Source organism: Asterias rubens, chromosome 8 (assembly GCF_902459465.1).
Source record: "Asterias rubens chromosome 8, eAstRub1.3, whole genome shotgun sequence".
NCBI lineage: Eukaryota > Metazoa > Echinodermata > Asteroidea > Forcipulatida > Asteriidae > Asterias > Asterias rubens.
This window is the reverse complement of record NC_047069.1, coordinates 13,211,188-13,230,751: the sequence shown is the minus strand read 5'-3', so window position 1 is coordinate 13,230,751 and position 19,564 is coordinate 13,211,188. Positions and strand designations below refer to the sequence as shown.

General features: G+C 38.1%; 1 protein-coding gene and 1 long non-coding RNA gene across 3 annotated transcripts; one reads left to right on the top strand and one right to left on the bottom strand.

Annotated features, from left to right (window-relative positions):
- The first annotated feature begins 3,773 nt into the window (after positions 1-3,773).
- On the top strand, positions 3,774-9,160 carry LOC117293403. 2 transcript variants are annotated; one of them, XR_004519437.1, is made up of 4 exons: positions 3,774-3,916; positions 4,759-4,910; positions 5,905-6,007; positions 7,373-9,160. It is a non-coding gene; the product is annotated as an uncharacterized LOC117293403 (long non-coding RNA). The 2 variants fall into 2 exon arrangements; XR_004519438.1 differs by having other exon boundaries at positions 4,756-4,910.
- A 588-nt stretch (positions 9,161-9,748) lies between these two features.
- On the bottom strand, positions 9,749-18,607 carry LOC117293605 (scavenger receptor cysteine-rich domain superfamily protein-like). The gene is made up of 5 exons (XM_033775963.1): positions 18,526-18,607; positions 16,030-16,377; positions 11,849-11,976; positions 11,170-11,386; positions 9,749-10,916 (listed from the first exon to the last, which is right to left on the bottom strand). The coding sequence occupies exons 1-5, from the start codon at positions 18,605-18,607 to the stop codon at positions 10,543-10,545; spliced, it is 1,149 nt and encodes a 382-aa protein (XP_033631854.1). The 3' UTR covers positions 9,749-10,542.
- Positions 18,608-19,564: the final 957 nt, after the last annotated feature.

Below are 19,564 nucleotides of genomic sequence, written 5' to 3'. Positions count from 1 at the left end.
AGGCAACATTTTGTGTCTATTGCCTGGCTGTTCATTCTTGAGCTGCCTTGAGGCCTTCAATTACATGGATGCCATGGCCTCTCTGTTGCCCCTGGCCTTGGTGCCCCTTTAGAACTTTGCCATAGACTTAAAGATTTGCCAACTGAAGTGCCCCTTGAAAAGTGAGAACGGCCTTACCCTCTCGAAGATGAAATTCCAGGGCTGCTGATATAACAATCAATTCGGGGGAAATATTTTACTTTGGTTGTAGCCCTAATTACACCATTGTGCGATAAGCACTATACACTTGGTACTTTCGGACAGAAAAAAAAAGGTGCAACCAGTCATATGAACAGTTTGCTTCAAATGGTATTTTGGCAGGAAACCATTTTCTGCTTACTTAAACAAAGTGTTTTGCATAGTTAAAAACAAGTTACTTCAGCAGGTGTAATTTTAAAGAGCTGCTTAACCTAAAATAAGTGTGTAGATCATTTCTGCTAAGCACAAATTACCAGGATACCAGTCATAAATGTAAGATGTCATTTTGACTGATAAACATTAGGTGGTTGTACTGGGCTACTTTTTGTGTTTAAACAGCTCTATATAATTGGCCCCTGGTCTTGAACTTGATGGTCCCTCAGACATTGTAGTTTTCTAAATGAAGTGCTCTTTTACAGAAATGGAAATGCGGGTGTCATCTGGCATTGTCAACTTGTCATAACTTGTCATTTGTAAACCATTTTTGATTAAAAACCCTTCAGCCTTCTTCTGTAGCAATTTGCACTTAATGAGTAATGTAGTATACCGTTATTTATATAAATAAAGAGATCAAGGATCAGGTTAATTATCGATAAAGTGTTGTAAATGCGCGGGTCTGGCAGGCTGAGAGAGCCCAGAGGCTCAAAAAATTAACGTCATACTTTTCATGAAAATACTGATGATCAATCTTAGCTCAGCATGAAGCAGCGATGCAGCTTTCAGCTCAAAAGCTGGTTTCTTTGTGCGTTAAATAATTGTTAATGGCATATTGAAAACTGAAAAACAGTGTACAAAGTAACTTTTATTTACTTGGCCAGTCCTCCTTCTTTTACAAAGTTGCAATTCTGAAGAGATCTAAAGCCATTCAAAATTTCAGAGTTTTTGCTATTATTTAATTTTATTGTGTACGCACAATTAGCACCACTGACAGAATGAATGGAAAATGAGAAGAAATGCTCACTTTCTGGTGGCCAAGTAATTAGAGAGTGGGTTCGAATCCCAGTAATGACTCTTGTTCATGAGTGAGGCACGTCATCCAGGATTGTGATGTGAATGATTAGCAACCTGTGCACTCATTTGATTTTCCGGTGCTGCATGTTTCTGAGGAGATGAGATGGTTTTTAGGAGAAACTTAGGGGGTAATATTTCTTTAAGGTGCTTTAAGGGGCCTATTTGGATTGAAAAACACATACTAAATATATATTATTATTATTCATGTTAGTAGCATTTCCACTGTCAGAAAATATGACTGGACATGCAACATGTATTTTAGTGGAATTTACTACTGTCTAATTGATGGAACTTTTTGGGGTGTAAGCTACATGTATTTTGTACTTTGCCTTATTTCTTAAACTGGGGAGCCTTTTTTTCCTTTTCTTAAAAATGAGGGTTTTTCCAAAAACGTGGAACGTCTTTTCTAGTAGAGACAAATAGCGCTTGGCAAAAGCAGAACACCAGCTACACAGAGCAGCTGCCAAGGGGTTCTGCCAAGTCTCTGGTTAAAACCTCGGAGACTTGTTTCCATTCAGTGTACAAGAATAGTCTGTGCCAATTTTATAGCAATCTTTAAATCCTATAAACCAACCCTGTGTACACAATTTAGAGAGACACATACTTCTGGAGATTGATAAGTAATCTTTGGGCTGATTGTCTGATTTGTCTAATAAAATTAAGTTTAGACCTGACCAAATTTAGTACCTGCAAGGCTGTTGCTGGATTACATTTTTGATATAAACAGGCCCCCCCCCCCCCCCCAAACATTTGTCATGGGCTTAATTTCAGAACATACTGTTTAACAATAATGTCAAAATGAGCTGGAAACCACTATGTGGCAACAACGTAAACAGAATATGATTTTGGCTGGTAACCTGTTTCTATTAAGCAAGATTTGACTGTGCTGAGCAAGTTCTTGTGCTTACAAGCTTTTATGAAATTGAGCCATTGTGATGTACAGTCTTTTGGGGTTTAGTTAGTAAAAGCTTTAAGAGTAGCACAAGACTGAACAGGCAAAATTTAGTTTTATTGGTTTACCTATTTGTTTATTGCTGAAAGAAATGAAGAATACAAAAAAAATGCATTTTCATATTCTGTGTATAATTTATTATGTACAAAACTGTAAAGAGTTTTAATTTATACTTTTTTGAGAGTTAGAAAAAAAAGAGAAATACAATGTTGGATCAACAGCAAAACATGTAAATAATAAAAAGTTATAGTCCGAGGTTGCCGTGGGATTATTTCAAGAAGATATTTATGTTTCATTTTTGGATTTTTTTTATTTTGATTCCCCTTACTATGTTTTTTACTTCAATTACATGTAGTCCTATTCGCTATTGCAATTAATATTTACCCTCTACTGCAGGTAAACAACATGTATTTTATATCTTACTTTGTAGTACAATTTGTACTTTGGTTTCCATTGATAACGTTCAAGGAGGGAAGGGAGAATGTCACTTTATAGAAGTTAAGACAAATTATAGACAGTACCTTCCTGGAACCAATTTCATAAAGCTATTAAATAAGTAGAAAATACTGCTTGACAAATTTCTTTGCTAAGCAGAAATTGAGTGGGTCGCCAGCCACAACAATGTAAACTGAATTTAATTTTCTGTGCTTACAGCCTTTTGAGATTGGGCCCTGGTCTGCTATGAGACATAGATTAAGGTTGATTTCTGACTTCCATGATTGCTTTTATTGTCATTGTATAACATTATTGCATTTTAAGTCACAGATTCTAACACAAAAATATAAGATAAAGCATATAAAGTAAGCTAACTATCGCATTGAACTGAATCATGCAAGTGATAAAATGAAAATGGGTATTATTTGTTTTGCATGTTTTTGTTTCCATTCAAATGAACTGAATAAATATTATGTCAAAGACATCTTTATGAAATGTTTTCCGGCTTTAGTGTTTCATTCTGTCTTCCGTGTTCAGTGTTCAAAATGCGGCAAACTATCTATAAGATCTTTATCTTAGTTTAGCCATGGGTTAAGCCCATCATTTTTTGGGTTCAAAGTGCTAAAACGTTGATGGACTAAATAATGGTTCGGGTTGTTAGTTTTTGTGTCCTGTTTACTTATTGGAGTCAAGTTTTTTGTAAGGTTTTTTTGTGCTCTCCCTTGTTCTCTTTGACCAATACAATTGCATCCAAAAAGTTGTACTTAATTTTACCAAACAATTGTGATACATCATCTGGAGGGGTAAAAAAATATGCTACCCAAAAATATAATTAGGTGATTTCTTGATCAGTTTGTTTTTCTTCTTATTATTACATGTATGGGTAGGAGTAGACTAGGACCGAGTACACACTGATAAAATCCATCACCATATGGTTTTAAATGATGCCTTGTTCGTGAAGATTGTCTCTTCGCTTCATAAGTACATTTCTTCAATCGGCAATGCCATTAAAAATTGCCACTTTTCCTAGTTTAGTGACGAATCTAGTTATTCGAAAATACAAAGTCGTCCTTGAGCCAAGACTAAGCAAAATATTGATCGACCATTGTTTCCTCCCATTGACTGGTCGTCGCTTGGTGGCGCTTTGCTAGGAAATCTTACTCTTTGATTATCTGCACTTGGTTCAGTATTTCTAGTAAACAGCGATATTTATCCCCAAGTTTGAGTAAGATCCCGAATAAATCATGTTGGCTAACATTTCCAGAGTCTTGCTTCGAAAAGGTAAGTAATGGATTACCTATTTCTTTGCTTAATTCGGCTGAAATTCAACCGAAGATTATTTTTTTTGGTATCGAACAAATTTGTATAAAAATCGCTTCACTCCACCATAATCTGACTCACGACACACTTCGTAGCCTGGATATTTTCGGGGGTGGGGTTGGGGGGGGGGCATTACTCTAAAAGTGGAGGCAGTGCTTTATATAGGTTTGTGATTTTCATGCTTTTATTTTGGAAGGTGTACACATTTTCCTCTTATTCTTTTCTTTTTGTGAGCAATAGTGCAATTTATTTTTGTATTGCTTGGTTTGGTCTTTGGCCTGGGTCACCTCACCTGCTTGGTGGGGGGGGGGGGGGGTATACTCCTCCTAGCCCTAGAACTATAAATGAGGTTCGTTCCACTATTGTTTCCATGAACCTCATACAGCACCAAAAGCCCTGTTCGTACATTTAAATAACTTTTTGTATGGCGCCACCACTTTTTCACTCGTTTAAATTAACAATAACCAAAGTTGAAACCCAAGCCTTTTTTAAGCATGGAGGAATGAATAATACAAAGTACAATTATCTAAGAAAACAATGAAGGGTAAAATCAAACTAATTCCTCAAAATCAAATACAAAATACTTTGTAAAAAGTTTTTTTGTATTGGGTTCAAACAAATGATTTTGCTATAGTGCTGGTTATTTGTTTCATAGGCGGTGTAGTTATTATTATGTATTAACTTGAAAGAAAATTATTTTGATAAAAGATACATGCTACATGTACATGTAGGCACAGCCACCACCTACCCCTATGCCAAACCAATTTTTCAAACATTACCCGTTGGCTATTGCTGTCCAGCAGGCATGTCTACCAGGATGCCGTCACTGGTAACCCGGACACCAACTACTGTCGTACGTCGCAGCATGGCCACTGAGCCAATGGAACTACCCAAGTTGTCAGGTGCCATCTGGATGGGTGGTGGTGTGGCGTTTTTCTTCCTAACTGCAGCCTGGGTAGGTCATTTTGTTATCTTTCTTTAAAATTTAGATTTTGGAAACATGCTCAAGCCTGAGGCAATTGCCTCCATGCCCCCTTGGCCATTGCCTTGGTGCCCTTGTAATGCTCTAGTTGAAATTAATATTTTCCTCATAGGGTGCCCATTACCAAGGAGAAATGTGTATCATACAGGCCTGTGCTCTGAAGTTGGGGGGGGGGGGGGTTGTCATTTCCATTTTAATATTTTTACTAGGCCTGCAGCCAATTTCACAAAACGCTAGGATTAATCGTAACTCGATATAACGAGTAACCTGCCTAACTTAGGATGAGTTCAATGCTTCCCAACGTCTATGGATACAGAAATTAACTCGTCCTAAGTCCTAAGTAAGATTAGTCCTACGTAAGTTAGGAGTTTGGTGAAGTCAACGGCTGATACTTCATGGAGGTTGCCTCTTTTGCTCCTGGTTGTTGCCTGGGTGGCCCTTAAAATGTTAAAATTGTATTGTCTCTTGTCATGCTTGTAGGTTGATTTGTAGGTTGAAAGTATTTTTTTTTTTTAATAAAGTCACTTTATTTACCATCCTGTACATTTTAATATTTTGTGTTTGTTTTTATCTTATAAATAATTTCATAGTTTGTGTTTTTGCCACATTCTCAACTATTTGCCCTATTTTGTGCTTCATTGATCACAAACATTACTTTATTTTTTGTAGGGGGTTAGTACTCGACAAGGTCTGCTTTTTATGGGCCCCTCTACTTCCATTCTCAAGAGATGTTTGTTATGTTTTGCTTTGTACTGTATAAATTTATTTCTTATTCTTTGCATATATAGGCCTAGTTGTTATACTTCTACATTTATGTTCCATTGTTTATCTTGTGTAGGCTTATGGATTAGAAATTAAAATGAATTGATTTGAGATTGATGTACAATTTAGATCAATTATAACGGTTTTTTGAAATCGAGCTCCTAGTCTTCTTTCCAGTCACTTTTTGTTTTGTTAAAACCCACAGGTGAACTTCAATGATCTGGTTGTGTGGGGTACTGCTCCAGAGAGACCCAAGTCTGTATAGAAGATTACATTCAGATTTATGTAGCACCTATCTCACTCAAAGGGTAAGCGTATGCTCTTTAAATTTAATCAAACGTAAAAATAATAGTGGCTTCTCAAAGGCACTGGACAATAATATTGGTAATTACTCAAAATAAATGTTAGCATAAAAACTTACTTGGTAACAAGCAATGGAGAGTTCTGGTTGATATAATCAAACATTGTGAGAAACAACTCCCTCGGAAGAAATATATTTTTGGAGAAAGCAGTAATTTCTCACTAAAATGTTTGAATTTGATTTTGAGACCTCAGAATTTGATTTTGAGGTCCCAAAATCAAGCATCTGAAAGCACACAACTTTGTGTGCTAAAGGTGTTTTTTTCTTCCATCATTATTTGGTAACTTCGACAACCAACTGAGTTCAAATTTTCACAGGTTTGTTATTTTGTGCATATGCTGAGATACACCAAGTTGGAAGACTGGTCTTTAACAATTACCAAAGGTGTAATTAAAAAGGGCTAGAATTTGTCACGCATCCAAGCTCATGTCGCTTCCAAAATTATTACACCTGCTCACTGGGACATTTTATTTCATTGATTCAAAACACCCTTAATAGATGGTCATTTGCATTGGGTATAAAGAACAATATGAATTTGTTTTTCCCCACATACACCAGTGTTTGTTAGTATTCTACACTCCGTTCTTTCCCTGCGCGCTGTGAACAAAGTTACAGGCATATAATTTGCGTGGGATTCAAACCCACGACCTTTGCAATTCTAGAGCAGTGTCTTAACCAAATAAATGTGATGATCATAGCGGTAGTCTAGTTGGTAAGACACTGCTCTAGAATCGCAAGGGTCGTGGGTTCGAATCCCACCCGAGTAACATGCCTGTGATATTTTTTCACAGGACTCGGGAAAGTATTAAGTATACAGTGCTAACACACATCGGTGTATGGGTAAAAAAAAAAATAATAATAATAATAATAATAATAATAATAATAATAATAATAATAATAATAATAATATTCTTTATCCCCGATGCAAATTTAACATCTATTAGATCATAGCTGTGTTTTTCCAGAAACCAATGTTGTACTTTAAGATGTTTTTACATGTACAGTGTGTAACACACAGCCCCTTGAAAAACAACTTTGGTTGAATGGGCTACTGTGTATAAAAAATAAATAAATAAGAGAACAAATCATACCTGGGCACTAATGTAAAGCGCATTGATACGGTTATTGTGAAATGCGCTATATAAGAATTTGTTTAAGCGCTTAGAGAATTAAGTGTTAGTTATTAGGCTCTATATAAATCGAAAGTTATTATTATTATTATTATTATTATTGTACTTAAGATAATGTAAGATCTTTGCTGTACCATTATATACACTTTTAAATTCTTAACGATTTGATTTTTATCTTTCAGATATGCGAGTCACATTGCACAATGTAGAGAGAAGTCAACCTAACATGCATGACTAGTCAAGCATTTTGACCATCCAAACATATCCATGTTCTTAGTTGCACGACCTTGGTCAGTAGTAGAAATTAGTTTGTTAATATTACGTAATGATGCAGTAAGACAAATTAAACCGTAGCTACATTTGACGTCATCAACCATTCAAGATCACTTAGTGATCACCTTTATACATGCAGTCCAACCACTAATTTGTTTCTTGACTAGCTTCCCTCGCCCAACTTCAAAGGTGAAGAAAGCCGGGTCATTTTGACAATCGGTGAGGTCTGCAAATTGCCAAAATATGGGTACTTTTGTAGAGTTTCTTCTCAAAATTGTAAAACAGGGTATATTTATTTCAAAAATTTAATTGTTGCAAATCCTATATTCACACCTATTTTTCCTGGTGGAAGTTGTTAAGCACCAGAATTCATCTCGGAGCTTTGAGTTCAGCCTGTTGCTCTTCGTACTGCTACCTTGCAGTACTGGAAAACAAATGTGCTCTGCGGGCACACTGGAACATATTTTGGTGTTTGCAAAGACAAGTTGCAAGCAAAGCATAAAGATAGAACTCAGCTTTTCTGGGGCCCGCTTAAGGGCCCTGGAAGCTTTTGCATCCTAGGTACTCTGTAGTGCCAATTGAGCCACCATTTTGCACTTAAATGCACTTAACAAATAATGATGGTCCTTCAGAACCTACAACACTTCCCATTCCTGTAAAATGTATGCGTTGCTGTTAAGTTTAAAGATGCTCTTAACAAAAAAACCAAAAAAATGGTATTTTTTCCAAGTAGTTTTGGACCAGTGTGCTTTGCTTGGAGTGAAATGATCACCATCGTGGTAATAATGGGGGACTTTTGAGGTTCAGCAGACTTACCAGGTAAATCCATTGTTCTTGTAAATAATATGAGCATGCTCAAAACGACAGAAACAAATCAAAATTTACTTTGTAAGTCTGCTGCCACCTAGTGTTCAAAAGTCTCCCAATGAAGGTTTACTGATGGTTTATGGCGTAGTTGCACATGGGTAGCTTTACAAGCTGAATCATTGTTGAATGTTCTGGTAGATGTAGATTGCATAACTCATTTTGAAGTGTGAGTAGGTATTGCACATGATTATTTGTCTTGTGTTTATTCAAACGACATTTGTAGAACTTCATTTTTATGAAAAGCATCATGTAGTAGTAAATTTAGTACATAAAAGTTTATAAATTTTATGAATTTAAATAATATTAATAATTTCATCATGCTTCAAGAACCACTCATGAAAATATATGTGACTAGGTTTACAACAGAAAATTAGAAGTTTCAGAGGTCCCCATAACAAAAATATTAGCAGGATTGGCATCATGTATAGTTACATTGATTATGTTCGGAAAACATTGTCTTAAAAGAAACAATCTGTAATTTATTGAAGTAAACCTGCTGTGTAAAGTACACCTTTTCTCTAGTTTGTTTTCTACAGAAATAAACCAAACGCACGATCTGATTCATAATTCCTTGAATTTTGAAAATTAAGAATTTTATATTTTTAAATTTGTTCAAACAGTTTTTCTTGCATTTTGTTCTCAAACCAAAATGTAGAAAGGTATTATTGGGAACTGATTTTCTTCCAAATAACCTGGCTGCTATTTAGAGGCTATTTATGTGATATCGCACTTTCATATTTAGTTTTTTACTTGCAATATTTATCAACATTATGGAAACATCAACAAGAATGTCGCAATAAAACAGTGAGGAAACGTCACTTTGCAAAGAAGTCATTTGAGTTTTTTTTATTAAAACTGTGCTAATCTGGACTCAAGAAGTTTACATTATTATTGAACTGTTCACCAACAGAGGGCGCACTTTTATTTACCCGCTCAAAGAAAAAAACAACACTGGACTGCTCTGAAAGCCGCAGTCCGCCTTATACAACGCGTCTGTCTGCCCCATATGTACAAATCCCATTCTTATTAACTTCAGTTATGGTATTCTCCCCTCTGAAAATTTCTCCCTAGTCTGATTTCTGATTATTTAGCTATTTGGGAAAAAATAAAAGGATAATTGTAATTTAATAGTGGATTGTTATCAAGGCCCACACAGCATGTAAGAAGTCGGGCCTTTACTCGATAAACATTTCCATACCAACTCAACAATGTGGATTACATCACGAAAGTCCAACTCCTTGAGAACGTTCCTTCGATAGCCACAGATCCTCCCCGAAACATTACCCTCCAAAAAAAGCCCAAAGATGGTAAAACAAGGTGAAAGTCAAAAAAGTCTGATACATCCAAAAGTGGTAAACGTAATGCAAAACAAATCTGGAGTTGCTGGAGTCGTAGACTGGAATATTTACTTGATGGGTAAAACTTCTAACATGAATTTGTTCCACAATTTGTTTTTCACTTTCAATGTACACATCGATCGCACGTCATTGTCACACAGGTGAACTTCATATTATGCACTGGTAGTACCTTATCATAAAAATACTCCCAAGAATCGCTGAGTTATGTGCGGTAGGGTTTACTACGTAGTTTTTGTTGAGCGGAACTTGTACCTGAAACCTCTGGCTATACTGTGCCAGCGCTTCACCAACTGAGTAATCTTGTACTGGTTATCTCCCCGTTTTGCCAATATTTTTAGTCGGGGTGCAAGTCATGAAGCCATTTAACCATTAACTGCCGTACATGCAGTATACACACATCTACATCTATGTGAGTTCTCATCAAAGCCTGTTCAGAATCTAGATGAGGAAATAGGCTGCTGTATACACATTTTGTACGACCATGGTACCAATACAAACTCTATTCTACATGAAAAGGATCACAAGGCAGCACATGTAACTATATCAAAGGGATCATATTAAAACAAAATTAATATGATCCTTTTGATATAGTGAAAAGCATATTTAATATGCTTTTAACAGTATATTTCAATAATTTTTAAAAAATATAATAAAAGGCAAGCAAAATTAACAACACTTCATCACAAAACTAAAACTTGTCTCTATAAGTTGCAACATTTTGACACTTTTGGTCTGACCATTCAGTTCTAATGTTCATTGGTCTGTCCAGCAGTTCCTAATGTTCCAAATTGCTGTGTAAATGCAAGCAAAACTTATTACTCACTTAAATGTGTAGGCGTATACATAGTTTGCGATTAATTTCCAGCCGTCCCTCCAAGAGTAGCCCCAGGATACGTTGGCTGTTGGTACCCGGCGACGGCTGAACCAGGCGGGCCTACGACGGAATACGGAGGTGGTCCCGGTGGTACTGCTGCCACGTTGTAATGCACAACACCGGGTTGGTTACCAGCTGGTAGATGGACACCAGGAGCTGCGGCAGAGCCGCGTGAGATCATGTATGTGGTGTTCTGACTATAAGCGGTGGCAGAGGTGGGATCGGTGCGAGACCTCTTCTTGTTCTTCATTTGCTTGCAGCAGACAGCACCGAGCATCATAACGAATATAATGACTAGTATTGAACCCGTCACGATGCCCGCAATGGCTCCCACAGTCAGGTAGCCTTGTTCGACTAAGAGAAAGAAACAATTTTGAACGGCACAATTACTAACAATGCTTAACAAAAAAAATTATACATTATTATTAATTGCAGCCCCTTTACTTTTCCCATTCACATATTTTTGTTTAATCAAACCGACGGTGGCCGGTCAAACCATGCTCAAACGTCTCACTCCCTTTCGGTGCATTTGGGACGTATTCAGTTGTTTCCGGACACAGGGGACACGGCAAAAGGGCAAACGGGTTCAGATAAAGGTATGACGTACTTGCTGGTTCACACACAACTGCAGCAAGCTCCGTATTCCCGTAGCAGTTCTCAATGTACCATCCCCGGTGATGGCATGATGCCAGTGTGGTCTCGTCCCCGTAACAGCCAACGTTATCCAGGAGCACGCGCATGCCAGCTGACCCGGCCTTGTAGTAGTCACCGTTACTCTCTCGCGCCTTTTCGGGATTACCGTACTTCAACTGCCGGCATATTACCTACAGATAACAAACCAAGATGGTATTACAATATGTACAGTCGGCTCTCGTTACAACAAAGATCTCGAACTGGTCAAACCTCTTATAAAGTTACCGTGGAACGGCGTTAAGACAGAAAAGCAAAACAAAGAACCACTATAATAACAGAAATGAGATATCGGGAATTGAGAACGGTTCCTGGGGTATACTTGATTCATGGAGGAAATTATTCCTCCATGCTTGATTCAAGTCCCGTTCTCGTGTAAGAGGTCCCCAAGCATATCGCACTCGCCGTCCAAAAATGTGGTCCCGAGAATGGAACATGTTTGGGGAACGCAGAGCATCACAAAACAATAGTTTTCTGTTTGGCGACGACACGAGATTGGGACTTGACTCATTGCTGGGTTGGCGGTGGGGGTTAAAAGTCTCGGGATTTTCCTCTGTAGTGTAATGAAAAGGGGTTTTAGAGTGTTTTGCACTTACCTTGGAGTCAGAGTAGCCCCAATAATCGTTACATATGGTTCCCCATACCCCGCTGCTGTGTTCTCTGTGGTATACCTCCACCCTACCTTCAAAACGATTGCTTCCACCCATCAAACGTACTGCATAATCTGTACAATGAGAATAAAAAAGGACAATGTTTGCTTCACCTTTTTCTTACATAATGACTCATGTTGTGTACGTGTACACAATTTTCAGTAAAGCACAACCCCTTTTTATACTACAGAGCCACTTCCCGTGAAATAAAAGCCTGGACACATCCCGGGAGTTTTTAACCCTACCGCCACCCCAGCAACCGTTCTCACTATCCCAATTTGGCATCTCCCGGGAGTAGGCCCTGCTTTTTTTATAGGGATATATACACAGGTCGTCTCACGGGAAAACGTTTTACCCCTTGACCCTACCCCTAATCAGGGTTAATTATTTCCTGGGAATAAGTTAATTCCTGGGAAATTCCCGGGAAATTCCCGGAAGTTTTTTTGAAGTGTGAAAAGATCGACCAACATTTTCCGGGAATTTCCCGGGAACTACATATAGTGTGTGAAAATGGCTTATGACATGGCAGCTGTTAAAGGGTAGATGAACTGGCAATCAAGCTTGGTTTCCCAGAATAATTATGTGCACTAAGCTGCCTTAAACTAACACGAAAAGTTGCTGTTCAGCAGATCAAAATTATGTACAAGAATAAGATAATAGCCACAGTACCATGTCTCATGTATGTGTTGCCTGGTATCCTGCTCATTTCTGCTTAGCAATAATTGTCTGCTTAATAAGCAGCCCTATGAAATCGGGCCTTATCCAGAGCAGCTTAATGCAAAGAAAATTGAGGCCATGCCGGTGTCGCATGCAATTATGTCCTCTATGCAATACTATCCGGAGGACATTATTGCATATGCAATAATGTCCGCCGGACGGTTTTGCATATGCAATCGTGTCCGCCCGGACGCTGCTGCATAATGCAATTGTGTCCGCCCGGACACATTTGCATATGCAGTTGTGTCAACCCCCGTGCAAACTGTCCTTGTAAGAAATTAAACGGTGACTTCAACCGTCGGACAACTCGTCCGTCGGACAACTCATCCGTCGAGCAACTCGTCCGTCGAGCAACTCGTCCGTTCGGCAACTCGACGGTGTTGTCTGACATTCAACTAAACGCCATTGGTCGGCTGAACCGTGTTCGCTATTTTTGTACCTGCTAAGTGCATGTCATGAATGACATGGGAAATGTTCGGCCGTTGGGAAATCACTAAATACGTGAATATTCATGCTGCATTACGTTGGTTCAGTGCATGCACGCTCGCTTACGAACGCACGTACATGTACAGTGGACACGATTGCATATGCAAAAGTGTCCGGAGCGGACAGTATTGCATGGCGGACACACTTGCATCTGACACCGGCCCTATCCAGAGCTGGGGCCAATTTCATAGAGCTGCTTCACGAAAACAGCTCGCTTATTTTACACATGTTACTGGCCAAAACGTTTTGCCATATAGATTGATTGTGACTGGTATTTAGCTGTTGTTCACTTAGCATAACAATTGAGTGGAGTCTTGGCCGGTAATCTGATTTTACTAAGTAGGAATTTTTTTGCTTAAGCAAAATTTTGTGCTTAAGCAGCTCTATGAAATTGGGCCCAGCTGGGTGCAAAGAAAACTGAGGCCGTGCCGGTCAAAATTAAGCCTTGTAATGTAAAATATTGTCGAACATCCCCAAATGAAGGACAGTTTATGGTATTGTCTCAGTCCCTACAATATAGAGAAGTTAAAAACAACTATGTTTGTATTGTTGTCTTTCTTCATATACGGTTTACTCGACCGTGCAGTGGGGCACTGAAATATTATTTAGAACCCAAAATAAATAGAGCACGAGTAGGGGCTTCATTCCTTTATCAAGAGCAAATGGGTGGGGCTTGTTCCCTTTGGATCTTGCTTGGAATGAGTGAGATATGTGTGCATTGTTATGCACATTACCTCTTTCTTTTTGTCTTGTTCTGAAATGACGTAACAGTGCTGTAAGAAGTGAATGAGGTTCTTTGTGTAAACAGCTGAGTCAAAGACTACAAATGGAAGATTGAAACATTCCGATCTGTCATGCTATACGCATGTTGTACAGAGCTGCATTTCCTTGGACATTCACCGAAAAACTGGCGACCCGTTTGTACATTAAAAATGGCGGGTTATAATGTGTTGGTTTGCTGATTGGTGGTTTGGAATTATCGAGGATCTCACTTGTGTGAGGTTTACTGACGGTACGTAAAGTGTAACATTATTGGTAAGGGATCAATTTGATACTGATTGCGCAAGTGACTTGAAGAGATTTATGAAACACTCCATGATGCGAACCAGCAGCAACCATTCTCGTCGGACTACATCTTCCTTCCTCCATGGACCACCACTGTGTCTATTGTTGTAGGAATCAGAACTTTCCTGTCCCCGGGACTCAAGGAGTGGGTCAGCGGGGACTAACGGAGCTTGACCGGTGAAGACAGAACTAAAGACCGCGTGGAACTCAGCATTCAAGAGGTCGACCAAGATGGCGTTACGGAGGGGACTTCCAATGGCTCGGATATACAAAAAGAGGATACTAAAGAATGGATGAACTACAAAATGTGTTTAAATACAACAATACATTGACTCGTACAAAAGCGATGTTTGTCTTCGAAGTTTGGGACTGAACTATGCGAGAATTATACGCTGACTGATAATTATCCGGGAAAGGACTTTATCGAGCTCGGAAAGTAGTACTGTCTACAAATTGAGTTGAATATCTGTGGAGTGTGTGGTATGGGTTGAATATCTATGGATGTGTGATATGGGTTCGTCTAATGGCTCTTTCATGACTGCTACATTGAAGTTCGTCCATGGTCACCAATGGTACAACACATGGTGAGCGAAGAACTAACCAAATTCTTCCCCGTTTTCTTGCAGGTTGTATACACTGTATGTAAGAGTGCTGTCAAACAATAATATAATACTAATAATGCAAAACTTATAAGCGCACTTTCTTATTTACCCGACTGATAAACTTTTTGTGTGTGTAGGCCTAGGCCTACTTATTTTAAAAGTCGAATTTAATGATTTTGGCATGTGTAATGCATAGATTGGAAGAATCAAATGATGTCATTGTCGACTGATTTTGGTTATCACTTGCCAAGGCATGTGAATGTTTGATATGCCATGAATGTACATTTTATTTCACAAAAAGCATTACACAGCCTGATGATAAGAACGTTATGTAGGACTTCTCCGCGTTGTAAGCCATGTTGTAAAAACATGCACACCCTCAGAGCCCGTATTCATCACAATAACTTAACATAGGAAGTCTATGGCACATTTTAGATTTATGTGGTATGAATAGTATATAAATGTTTACCTTTTTACGAGCAAGGTCTGGGAGGGCACACCTTTTTTGATGACAGTTTCTAACTTTTGTTTCTATAACAGTTTTTGACTTTTGCCTTTCCCTAGCTGGACGGCCTCTGCTTGTTTTCATAATTTGTGTATTGTCCGAAGAATTAAAATTAAAATAAACAAATAAATAGTTATTATGGGCAAGTGCCGTCTTGAAAAATGCCGCAATGCGTCTTCGAAAAGAGAAATAAAAAATCAGTCAAGCAGCCAAGATGGACGCCATGCTGTAAATAGTTTTCTAAGATATGAACTGTTTTGTACGGAGCTTCAGGAGTGCCATCCCACATATATTTGTTGCTTTGATTCGCATTTCATCCTCAAACATTATGCGTGTGGGTCATGCGCATTGGAACGTACATGAGTGATGATTGCGATTTGGGGGTTTTGTGAATAATATATGTAATTTTCCAGTTTCGTAAGACATGTAGACCACGAAATTGTTTTTTGTTTGGAAGATGGAAGTTTTTTTCGGTATTTTTTTCCCAGATCTTTTTCGTTAAAATGATGAACGAGTCCCAACTTGATTCAACTTAGCTTTCGCATTCTAAATGCTGACAAAAACAACTGTTCTTCTCTAAAGGTAAAATAATCGTTAAAATTAACGTTATTTCGGTAGTCCATGGTCAATTTAGTTATAGGCCCTAAAGACAAATTAAAAAGGGGAAATTATATTTTTAAATTGCCCATACCCCCAAAAATGAAACAATCAGTAACTGAATAGCGGCGAGAAAAATAAAGAGCCACACTCACCATCAATGGGGCTGCATGCAACGGCAGCCACATCCCAATCACCAAGGCATACAGTCGGGCTCGCACCCGTTACATACTCAACAGTAGGGCAGTTCCCAAGCGAATTCTCGTTCCCATGACAACCCAGCCTGCTCACTGTTACCACCATGTTGTTATTCCCAGGGAACATGTCCTGTGACTTCGCCGTACGCGTGTTGAGTTCGTAACCGAGTTGGTGACAGACAACCATGGCTTCATGATTGCCGAATTCTCCCGCGCAAACGCCACCCCAGCTGCCGTTGTTGTACACTTGAACCACACCTTCGTAAGGTGATACCATATTCTGTCCAGTGTCGAGTCGAACATCACCTGAAGGGGGTTTAAAGGAAAACCCATTTTGTAAAAATATATATCTTGGACCACCTTTAAAGATGAGGCATAGATTAGGGTATGCTCTCAGAACTAATGGCAACTTAAGGCTTGAAGCCTACATCAGCTTTATATAATAATTCTGAAAAAACATTTAACTTCGAAGTAATTTGGTATTAAAAAAGTGTATCATTAACATCCCGGTTTTTAATTGTTTATATGAGAAGCGTTACTGTCAGTAACGCTTCTCAGATTCTTCCAGCTTGGTCATTTGCTCCGGATTTTTGCGATATCTCAAGCAATCACCTTTTGAAATGAATTTGTTTCATGTTAGTTGTATTGCATAGGCCTACATGTGCATTTATATTAGATCAAAACAATCGGACTATTCCACACAAAAACAAGTTTTATTTTGCTTTTCAGTTCAAAGTTCAATTCAACAACGTTTATTTCCATTTCACAAACAATATTACAAGTATTATACAAAATAAAGATTAACATTAAAACAGCTAAATGATACTAAATAATAATAGTAGGAAAAGGACAGAGTAAGTGAAATGGTGGCAATCCAGCTACCTGAGCGGAATGTTTTCAACAGAAATGGTATTTTTACTTGTTTATAATGCACTTGTTCACCATTTTAATGTAATTTTGATATGTGTACACTTCTGAACTTTTCGTTATTATCGATTAAAAAATCAGGCCCCTACCTAAAGGTTTTTTGAAAAACTAAAAACACTTCTGCCGTTGAGAGCGGGCGTCAAAGGACAATGCCGCTGACGTCATTTGTGGGATTTTGCTTTGTTATACATCCACGCTGCAACAAAGCGGCTTTATCTACTTATGACGTTTTGAGAGTGATTACGTAACAGGGCTTTTCGCAAATCTCGCAGAAAAGCTGTGGATAAGGGCATACAAAATGATTGGTTTTCTTTTACACAATTGAAACCTATTTATAATCATATGACTCGATTTCCTTCTTCATCGAAAACATTTTAAGTGGAATTCAGCAAAGTTCACCACTTGACATTAAACGTTCAAGCAGGTCTTTAATTAAGCGTTTGCTTGATTTGGGGATGCCATACAGGACAAGACAGACAAAAAGACAAAAAAAATTACAGACATACGGACGGTAGGGACAGACAGGAGGGCAAACACAAAGCACTAACAGAAATAACTGCAAGAGTTTACATGAATCTACGATAAGTAATGATTACAAAACTAAGTATTAATACAAAACAGAAAAATAGCTAACACATAGTAGAATTAGAGGAAGGCTTTGACTACACGTTTCAATACATTCATTGAGGAAGAGCTTTTGATGTCACTATAGGAAGCTTGTTCCAGTTGGCCGCACCAGAGTACCGAATCGTGTGTTTGAAAACTTGTGTCATGCGCTTAGGAATATGAATGTTTGATGAAGCACTGGTGATATGGTCGTGAATATTGTAATTCAATGTAAAGAACGATTGGAGGTGAGTGGGAAGTTGTTTGTTGAAGAATTTGTACATGAAGATGTTCTGGTGGTATTTGTTGATGTTATCGAGGTTAAGAAGGTAGAATTCTTTGAATAGAGGATCCGTATGAGCAGTGTAGTGTTTGTGAGCTTTTAAATATGCAGAATCGGTATAGTTATCAGTGGAAATTAGCTTCAATCTGAAATCTTTATGGTTCTAAAACTCAAATACCAACCATTTTGGAGAAACATTTCCTTCTGCAATACTTTAGAAGGAAGTGGCATCTAAAAAAAATCAATCTTTCGTTCCTTGTTGCGTTTGCTGCCATCGATTTGTGCACTTAGATCCATAAAATGTTATTATAAACAGCGTGATCACGTAAAAATCATAAACTGTCTAATAAAACAAAATAGAATGAAAACTTCTTCCACTGCAATGCATTGTGTTTTACCTGTGAAAGTGTGGGATCGAGAAAGAGAAAAAAAACCCACCAAAAACAAACATAACACTCAAACCACAAAACAAAATAGCATCAAAGAACTCACACCAAATGGTTTGCCATTTCCTTTACTGTTTGATTTCAAGCAGATATCAAACAAAAAATTACAATAATTTCTTTTTTAAATTCAGCATTTTCAAGGCAGTGAGTTGTTAGCTTGCTTTAAATATAATTTAAATCACTAATGCTTACCTTTTCTGTATGCAGTTGTGCAGGTAACAATGGCCGCTACCACGATAACAAGCAAACTGACATCAGAAGCCGATCTTATCATCTTTTAAACACGGGAAAATATTGTTCGTAGAATTAAAGCATAAAACATACACCAATATTCTTGCAAATATCACAGGATTGGGTTTAAAAATTTGAAATTAGATGATTCAAAGCACAAGTGCTGCACGGGTTCCAAATGGCGTCGGTGCATCTTATGAGGGCAACACACTATAATAGATTAATTATTAAGAGACTACGAGCTGTGTACTATAGAATTCAGAGTCCAAAGACTCGACTGATTTTAACATTTCTTGTTTTTAGACCTCTTTACAATAATTGACAGTCAGAGTTAATGACTAACTTGTTTATTGACACGAGAGTAACATCACTTACAGTGGCTAGTGACAGGCTGTACCACTCGGCCCGAAAGTGTCCAGTGAGGGAGACGTTGGTAAAGTTGCAGTGGTATACTAGATGGATTGTCAAACTATCAGGAAATTGCCTCATACCTTTGACACAAATTACTGTGATTTCAATTTCGTTCGCTGCAGGTTCGATTCAAGTGTCTTTGTTGCACTGTCTTGACTAACTCCAACTTGGTACCCAAGTTTGTTCTTTTTTAGCACTATCTTGGCAAACTCAGACTTGGTATACAAGTTTCTTTGTGGCACTTCTTGGCAAACTCGATATTATTATGTACAAGTTACCCGTTGTGGCAGTATCTTGGCAAAGTCCAAATTGGTATTCAATGGGGCAATATCTTGGAAAACTCATACTTGGTATCCAAGTGTCTTTATTGCACCATCTCGGTGACTCAAACTTGGTATCCAAATTCCTTTTTGACACTATCTTGGCAAACTCAAATTGTGTATACACGTTTCTTCGTGGCACCATCTAAGCAAACTGTCACTTGGTATCTACATTTCTTTGTGGGACTACCATGGCAACTCCAACTTGGTATCCAATCACCTTTGTGACACTATCTTGGCAAACTCAAACTGTGTATATACGTTTCTTC